We start from the raw sequence: 9,503 nt of genomic DNA on the forward strand, positions 1-9,503 counted from the left end.
CAATTTTTCAAGGTGAAGAGTCAAAATCTGCTATAAGGGGGAAAAAGAAGGAAGTTTGTCCGAGCGTCCAAAGGAAAAAAAGAGGTATGAGCATTGGAGCTGCTCAGTTTGATGGCAAAAAAAGGACTTAAGAAGTACAAGAATTTTACAACTGAAAAGAGAAAGCAAGGATAGAGTTTAAAAAAAACCAGAGTATTTCTAGGCAATATTAACGGACTATCAGAAGAACCTTTACCGAATATCATGAAGAATCTGGATCTCGGTACAGTCGCGGTGAAAAAAAAATAATTAATTTCTTATCTGCCAAGTTGTTGAACTACATATAAGGTCATCATAGGGCAAAACAATCTTAAATAAAGATTGTAGACATCTTTATTATTGCTTTGCTATGATGCCTTAAAATAGGTCGAAATCTTGGCAGATAACATTTGAATTTGTTTTTCATCCATACTGTACAAGATCCAAATTATTCCTAAGTAAGTAAAGTAGGCGATACATCTAACATTATACCAAATATAACCACAAACAACATATACAACCGACATAAACTCATATACAGTTAATGCATACATGCTTCGTAGTTCTGAACGGTTTTTTATTCTTAACCTGAAACAATTGTTAAAAAAAGAAGTAACTAAGTTATTTGTTTTGGGGTTTTTTATTTTTAATCTTAAACAATTGTTAAAAAATGAAGCAACTAAGTTATTTGTTTTTTAATCATTTAATTTTTACCAATCTTCATCAAGGAGTTATAAAACTAGAAATATTCTGAGATTTGTACGGGGTCAAAATAAGAATTGGCTTCTTTTTTATTTCTAGTATATTACAAAAAAGGTTTTGACTCTGTGAAAGTTATATTCCCGGTATGCGAACATTCCTACTTGAAGTGAGGCAAAAATATGGGACTAATTAATCTTAAAACAAAAATGAAGGTGCCTCCTGACTGGTACGACCTGCTAAGAGCTTCAAGAGTAAAACCTCAATCATTCAAAGTCATTAAGATCTCCCAAAACATGATCAGAGACTGGAAAACATTATTCACGAACCATGCCACTGAATTTAAGGGCTTTAAAGGGTGCTTAAAATGAATGAAAATTGTACTTCTCAAACAATAATTTTTTTGTTTTTTAGAAGTTTCTTTTTGTTTTTGTAACTTTTCATATATCTAATCTTGTTTAATACGACTCTGCATATTATTTACTTATCTTTTGTCAGAAAAAAAAAAAAAAATAAATCGACTGATATATAATAACCTTGAATATATGCACAACAAAGGCAGAAAAAATGTTTTTCTTGGCTCCTGAGAATGATTGGAAAGATCACTTGGACATGCATCTAGTATTTTTCAACCTAGTATCACTAAAAATAGTTTAGTTAAAATCGGTCATACCATGTTTATAGCCTTCCTTCAATAGCAATAATAACTTTTCTAAAAATATATATATTATTAATAAAATTTTTATGGCTTAAGGGGAAACGTAAGTTAAAAAATTTAATAACTTTTTAATTTTAGGCAGTAAAACTGCTTAATGTTATTCTATTTTTCCTGATATCCTTAAATTAATATTTATTACATTTTAATAACAGTTTTGAAAAAAGTTTAGTTTCTATGGCAAGAGGAAATAACTAAAACATTTTCACACGAGTTAAGGGGATTTTCAAACAAATTGGCAATTGAGCTAAGTGGGCTGTGAATTGGATGGCCTTTAAAAAATTTAAAAAATCATTTATGAAACTTTACTATGATATGGTTTTGTTTGAAGGTTGTTTTTAGTCTATTGAGTCACCACTTTTTTTTAGACTAATCTTTAATTTATTGATTTAAAAGAGAACTGGACCATGCGTTTGAAATTGCAAATAGACCTCCCACTAATGGAAAACAAATTTAAAGCTTTTGTTAAATAAGGAAAACAATGGATCGATTAGAAAAACAGAATGGTTTCAAATTCGTAACGATGAGTCACAATCAATGTATATTGCGTAGCCTTGACCTCCAAGCAAGAATTGAAATATTAATTTTACTCCTGCCTAATACAGATTTACAATTCAAACCACTTATTTAAATACATTTACACAGACGCTAATTATATCCATTGATTATTTTTACATCTGGTCGATAATTCACTTAAAATACGATAAACATGCTGTTAATTTGTAAAAAGAGAATAAGGAGAAAATAAGCGTTAAAAGGCAATCCGTGGAACTTACCTCTGACATTAAAACGTCAGTTCTACCATGGACTTAGTGAAAATAAAAAGAAAATAAACCAGAGAATGGACTTGGCTTTTTGTTTTGTCTTTATACACTACTTTAAAAACAAACGGTGTTTTCAGCACGGCACCAGTTTGTACCTGACAGAAAACAATTTGTACCTTTTGTTAATTCACATTATAACTTGCTACATCTAGGAAATTGACAAGTCAATTTTCTACCAAGGACACCTGCCAATTTCGCTTCATGGAATTATTCAATTCAACAGTCCATTTAATTAATTGTATATTACTAGACTAAGTGAAACATTCAAATTTTTATATTACGTTCCAGTGACTGGAGTTGCTGTTAGTATTAAATGAATGGAATTTTTTTGTGTAAAAATTAGTGGATTAATTTACTCTTATGCCAATAGAGTAAAGATTGTTTAAGAGACCATAAATAGTACATAAATTTAGGTATTTTTTTCTCCCTTTGGAGTCAGAGGGATTGGTCCTTTAAATTAAAAATAAATAATTAATTCAATTAATTATTCTTTTTATCTAAGGTCTTAGTTGAGATGGAAAAGTTAGTGTCACAAGCGGGATTCGAACCCATGGCCTTCAGCTAGGTCCGAAAGCTTAAGGTTGTGGGTTCGAATCCCGCTCAGGCCACTAACTTTTTCATCTCAACTAAGATCTTAGATAAAAATAATAATTAATATGGTCAATTATAACCACTACACATATATGAAATAAATAATTAACTTAAGCACTTAAAACAATTTTGTCTGTTGTGTCCGATCTCTATTAATGGTATTCCTACATTTTATTTATTTATTTTTTTAAATGAAGTACAAAATTCTTATCAGGGGTATGTTAACAAAATCAATATTGCACAAGAACCGCTTTTGTAGACTTTTTCTTGCTATTACAGGGCAATGTTTGCCATCTTAAAATTTTTTTGAAGAGAAAAACTATTGAAGCATGTCCTGTAAATATGTCAGTTGTGTCTATCTCATATCTGCTTGTGGTCCTGGGTTCAAATCCCAACAGGGTTTTTTTAATTGATCATAATATGTAAAAAGTAATTTAAATTACTAAGCAATTTCCTTTTTATTCCATTGATTTTTTTCCTCTCCCTAGTAGTCTTTTTGTTTGCCTCATGCTTATTCTTTACTAGCCCAGAAGTCCAGTTCTTTTTAGGTGTCTGCTGCATTGTCTGAAACTTCCACAGACCTGAGATCTTAACATCAGGCTATTTGTAGATCTCAGCTTTCTTAGAGTAATCAGTCAGTTCCAGAGTAGTTTTGAGTTGGGCGTTTTGATTTCATTCTTTTTTCCAAAATTTATATAGTGGTATTTTTTAAGTCTATAGATTTATGTTACAAAAAAGCTACAACACGTGTTAGTAATACAAACATTTTATCAACAAGAAAACTAAACCAGGTTTTCATTAGCCTCAAAAATGGATGTCAAAAGTTAATAGAGCAATAAAGTAAAAAATCTCATAAAAGTGAGCACTACACATCAAATAATACGCTTATATTGGAAAAGTCATTACCGAACAATCCAATAAGTTTGACATGATGAGCTATACATTTTCCCAATGCGATCGTTATTGACCTCTTAATGTACAATGATATATTTCTTCTTATTTACTCAAATAAATTGTTCAAAATTGTTTTTTTATTTTTCTTAATTATTACAATTACTTAAAATATATACAATAAAATTTCAAGGTGGATAAGTACATTGGGTGTGAAAATTAGGTCTAAATCAAATTTGATTTTTTTTTTTTCAAAACAACTTCAATTTTATAAAAAGAGTTTTTTTCGGGGGGTTGATGCAGAATACAATTCTTTCCTCCACTGCGATCTTTTAGATTTAGCCCCCTTCTTCTTGTAAAAGGTATGAGATATGTTCTTACGGTTGATGTGTAAACAGAACATAAAAAGAGTTATCCGCTTTTCAGACTAATTGTAAGTGAATGAATCACTTCAACTACAAGGCCAAATTGTGGGTTGATAGGAGGGTTTTGATTTAAGAGACCTCCATTTTAACGTGTTCAATCCTGACGCAACTCACTTTATTTTTTCTTCTTCAAATTTTTAATTCTACTTCTACTTCTTTTAAGAAGAGTGTTTTTAGAAGATGGTGATTAATTGAGACCGAAGCAATCCTTTAAGTAGGAAAAAAAAACCTTAAGTCTTTATAAATTAAAATTATCTGGTGTTATTTTTTATATTATCAAAACTGAAAAAAAAATTCTTTAGTGTAATTTAAATTTAAAATTTTTTTCTTTAATAAATTGCAATCTTATATCAAACCCACAGGAGAAAATGAGAGTAATTCTTTCCTTTTTTAAATAATTATTTTTATAGCCATAGAATTTCTATGAGTGGAAAATTTTGAATTTTTTCTGACCATGCTTGAATTTTTGTTTCTAAAAACAGACAGTATATTTGGAGCTATTCCAAAGGTAAGGGACCCTTAAACACTGATGAACTTCCAACGTACACAATACGAAAGCGGCCAAATTTCAAAGGTAAACGACCTCTAATAACAATAAACTTTTAACTCTTAGTAAACATAAAAATAAATAAGCTCCAAGGATAGGTAAATTCATAGGGATAAACTATGAAGGTAAACAAACAAAGCTAAAATAAGGGAAAACTAAATAAAAATATTTAAAAGTTAATGAACTTTTCCACACAAAAAATAATATATCTGGATGACTAGGATATTAACGGATTATCATTCCAACTCCCAAATTTTACAAAGGCTTTTTTCAAATTTATTTTGACGAGATAAAAATCAATGAATCCCCTTAACATTTTTATCTTCTAGCTTAACAGTTATCCTATTATAGCCCTGATAATCCTCCATGACGTGAAAGTGGGCTAGAGAAGTATGAGTGACTCATTTTAGAAATTCANAGTTTTTATTATTATTATTATTTTTTTTAGTTTTAAAGTAAAACAAAGCTATATTTTAGAGTTGTTCAATCCATGTTTTTAAAACAGTTTTATCTCTACCATGAGAAACCGGAACGATCGGAATATTTTTTTCCAAACCACCTGTAGCATTTGAATGACAAATATGCTATAATTTTATTCCAATTATGTTTGTATACTGTGTTGAAAGAGAACAGTACCTTTATTTGTCATAATGATACATAAGATGAACCCCCACCAAAAAAAAAGAAAGAAAAAAAGCTGTGACATACTTTCATAATGCCTTTCAAGTAAACTTTTTGTTAGTACAATAAACAATTTAAGCTAACAAAACCGTAGATTAGATTGAACTGGAGCAGTTTGTGAAAAATTGGGTAAATGTTCTGGTATGAAGTTTTACAAGTCAATCGTTATACTTTAACGTACCATGATTGTATCAGCCTTAATATAAATATAAAGGGGACCGCAACGATGGTACGTTAACTAACAAAACCGTAGATTAGACTGAACTGGAACAGTTTGTGAAAGATTGGCTAGAAGTTCTATAACTTTTACAAGTCAATTGTTATACTTGAACCATGATTGTATCAGACTTAATTTAACAGGAGACTGTAGAGGTGAAGGAAGTGGTTAGGGCGTACAAGTCCTAGTGGTTCAGGGTTCAAATCCCAGCCTATGGCTTTTTAATTGGGAATAGTATGGAAGAAATATTGTAAATTGTCCTTGACAGTGAACGCCTAGTTGGATTTTAAGCCCTCCTACATCACGAATTGCTACTTTGCTAGTAATGCAGAATGGACGGGTGATAGATCACCATTCTATTAAACAAAAATGATAACTTTATTATGCCATAATATTTAATGGGTCTATAGATCCTAAGTCCTGATTTAGAGGGATTCTTTGAAAGCTTGACGAAGGAAATGAATTTTTTTCCAAATTCATCTTATCCCCGATCTTTTGTGCATAATTGTATCACTTTATAGGTGTCGTGAAAGATTAGAAAATTGCTATTGGGAATCAAATCTGCGACAGGTTGAATATGACAAACAGAGAGGTTTGTAACTTGAAATCATTATGTATCTTATGGTAATTTAGATGAACTGTCAAACTTATAGTGAAATTGGTGAAAATTGACTTATCAATGGCACCTGATGACAGGTGAAGTGTTCTCGATAAGAAACAATTTCGACTTACATTTGGCTTTGACTATCGGCTGATACAGATCGAAGGTGAGAGTACTTCCGTCGGACAGCACCAGCACGCACCGCTCTCCGATCGGCCACGGACACTTAACCCTACCGATAATGCTGTGCACAATGGTCTGGATGTGACCGTTGTATCCCCACAGCCTCGTCGGAAAGTACCTGGAATGAAAAACCGTATGAAGCAAGCGGTTGAGACGATAAATTGATTTCCTCCTTACGACTCGTCCAGATTGGGTACCATCTTGACCAGGACGGCCAAGAAGTCCGTGTCGTTGCAGTATACCCTCGGTTTCTGAGATTGGCTGTTGATATTCAGCACTTTGAAGACGAACCATAAAAAAACGGCGACGATAGCCACCAGTGCGGCAGACATGGTTTACAGATTATTCCTTTCTGTCAATATTCATCGGTGCGTACCTCGTGAGGTCTATCAGGCCAATTCGGCTCAGACGGTTCTATCCGCAACATACATGATACAAAGTGTTAAGGAGAAGGGAAAAAAATCAAATACCTGATAGTCCTCGGGTGAAACTGTCGGAACTAAAATGCGTGAGTCAAAGAGTAAATACGTATCGAGATAAACCGGGGACGAGAGAACAACAACCCTAAACACATTCTCTTGCCGACTGGAACCGTAAAGGCGTAAACCTGGTTGAACGTTGAACACGTAGCTACCACCTCCACCGGACAATGCCACCACTCCCGTGGTTCCACTCGCTAACCAATGGTCACGCCCCTTGGAAAACCACGACTAATACGACTAACGGTGACCTTGCCTTGCTAAATATTTGAAACATTAACCAATTCAACAGGGCAAATAATTTTTAACCACCCCTCGTATAAAAATAAAATGGATTGAAGACAGAAGATCTTGCAAGTAAGTCGAATGTTAAAATAAAATGAATTTTTTTTTCCAAATGAAATCTCCCTTCTTTCGTTTATACCTTAAAATCTTATTGACAAATGGATAACAAATCATTAGATAAGATATATTTAAAGAAAAATCATATGTAAAAAATAAATAATTGCGTGATATTATGAAAAATTTTCATTAAATGTAACTACGTACATGACATTTCCCGTTTTTAATAAGTATGTACGTAGTTTTAGGATTTCTGTTGGTCATTTCGGATCTGTTTTGGTTTCTTTGTCGCTATCGGCTTTTTTCGATCATCAGCGGAAGGTTTGTAATTGCCTCAACCTGCTTATAACCCTGATCAAACTTGATCGAATTAAAACAATATCTTTCTTTTTGTCCATTTTTCTTTGTATGTTCCAAGTTGATCTAATTGCTAATGAAATGTTTTTTGACGTTTCGGAGTGGAAGGTATGTTACTTGCCTTAACCTGCTTATAACCCTGATCCAACTTGATTGAGTTAACACAAATCTTTCTTTTTATCCATTTTTGTTTGTAGGTTCCAAGTTGATCTAATTGTTAACAAAAAAATTTTTTTTGACCTTTCGGAGTGGAAGTTTTGTTCATTGCCTCAACCTGCTTATAACCCTGATCAAACTTGATCGAATTAAAACAATATCTTTCTTTTTGTCCATTTTTCTTTGTATGTTCCAAGTTGATCTAAATTGCTAATGAAATGTTTTTTGACGTTTCGGAGTGGAAGGTTTGTTACTTGCCTTAACCTGCTTATAACCCTGATCAAACTTGATTGAATTAAAACAATATCTTTCTTTTTGTCCATTTTTCTTTGTAGGTTCCAAGTTGATCTAATAGTTAATAAAATTTTTTTTGACGTTTCGGAGTGGAAGGTTAGTTACTTGCCTCAATCTGCTTATACCCCTGATCAAACTTGATTGAATTAAAACAATATCTTTCTTTTTGTCCATTTTTCTTTGTAGGTTCCAAGTTGATCTAATTGTTAATAAAAAATTTTTTTACGTTTCGGAGTGGAAGGTTTGTTAATTGCCTCAGCCTGCTTATAACCCTGATCAAGCTTGATTGATATTTTTAGTCTTGTGAGACGGGTTTCGGCTTTTTTCCATCGTCAGTGTAAGTTTCCTGGCCTCAACCTGCTTATAACCCTGATTAAACATGATTGAAATAAAAGAAAACTATCCTTATCTTTGTCACCTTTTCTTGTTAGTTCCAAGTGGATTTAATTGTTACTTAAATGTTTTTGGTCTTGTCAGATGCGTTTCGGCTTTTTCCAATGGTCAGCGGAAGGTTCCTGGCCTCAACCTGTTTATAACCCTGATCAAACTTGATTGAATTAAATCAGATCTATCTTTCTATTTTCCCTTTTTCTTTGCAGGTTCCAAGTTGATTTAATCGTTAATTAAATGTGTGTTTTTTTTACGTTTCGGAGTGGAAGGTTGTTACTTGCCTCAACCTGCTTATACCCTGATCAAACTTGATTGAATTAAAAAAAATCTCTCTTTTTCTTTGTAACTTTTTCTTGTTAGTTCCAAGAGGATTTAATTGTTACATGTCACCTCTCCGTGGAAATATAAAATATAAAATTCTTTCCAGAAACAAAATAATATTTTATTGATTTTTTCTAACAAATTCAAAACAAAATACACCTTTTTTGTAAAGTAAAATAAAATGTATTTTTATTGATTTTCTTTAATGAACTCAAAACAAATACACTTTTTTTTGTAAAATAAAATAAATTATATTTTTATTGATCTTTAATAAACTCAAAACAAAATACCCCCTTTTTTTTGTAAAATAAAATAAATTGAAATGAACAAATAAATTTAACTGGCGATCACTCAAAGGATATACGGAATTAAAAGAAATGATCTTAAATACCTTGTGTTTTTAATTAGGTTGATCCTGCTCGGGTTCAGGAGAGAGAGTGTCTGAACTCTGTCCCCTCGAGCTCCTCTATGTTTATCTTTCTTTTATTTTCATTGGTACCAACCTTTTAAACTTCTTATTAATTAATTTTATTATTATTTTTATCTATTTTAGTTTATATTATTAATTTAATTTTAATTAATTTTAATTTTTTTGGGACATCTGTTTATAAGAGACGTTACACATAAATATTTTTGGTCATTTCGGATTTGTCAGATGCGTTTCGGGTGTTTTCCGTCATCAGTTGAAGATGCCTTGCCTCAACCTGCTTATAACTCGGATCAGACTGGTCAATTAAAACAAATCTATTTTTCTCAATTTCCCGTTTCCCTT

General features: G+C 31.9%; 1 protein-coding gene across 2 annotated transcripts in view; it reads right to left on the reverse strand.

Moving 5' to 3' along the window:
- Positions 1-9,208, reverse strand: part of LOC106673637 (abhydrolase domain-containing protein 2) — a 17,995-nt gene extending 8,787 nt beyond the window's left edge. Inside the window, exons 1-3 of one of the 2 annotated variants that reach the window (XM_014405825.2) lie at positions 9,123-9,208; positions 6,570-6,806; positions 6,341-6,510 (exon numbers count right to left, since the gene is read on the reverse strand). In XM_014405825.2, coding sequence (XP_014261311.1) covers positions 6,341-6,510; positions 6,570-6,724 — 325 coding nt within the window. In that variant the 5' untranslated portion in view covers positions 6,725-6,806; positions 9,123-9,208. Of the gene's footprint in view, positions 1-6,340; positions 6,511-6,569; positions 6,807-6,862; positions 7,240-9,122 lie in introns of those variants that run through there. The other variant, XM_014405819.2, reaches the window with a different exon arrangement.
- Between the last annotated feature and the right edge of the window lie 295 nt (positions 9,209-9,503).

Source organism: Cimex lectularius, unplaced genomic scaffold, assembly GCF_000648675.2.
Source record: "Cimex lectularius strain Harlan isolate CLEC.00 unplaced genomic scaffold, Clec_2.1 scaffold6, whole genome shotgun sequence".
NCBI classification, from domain to species: Eukaryota; Metazoa; Arthropoda; class Insecta; order Hemiptera; family Cimicidae; genus Cimex; species Cimex lectularius.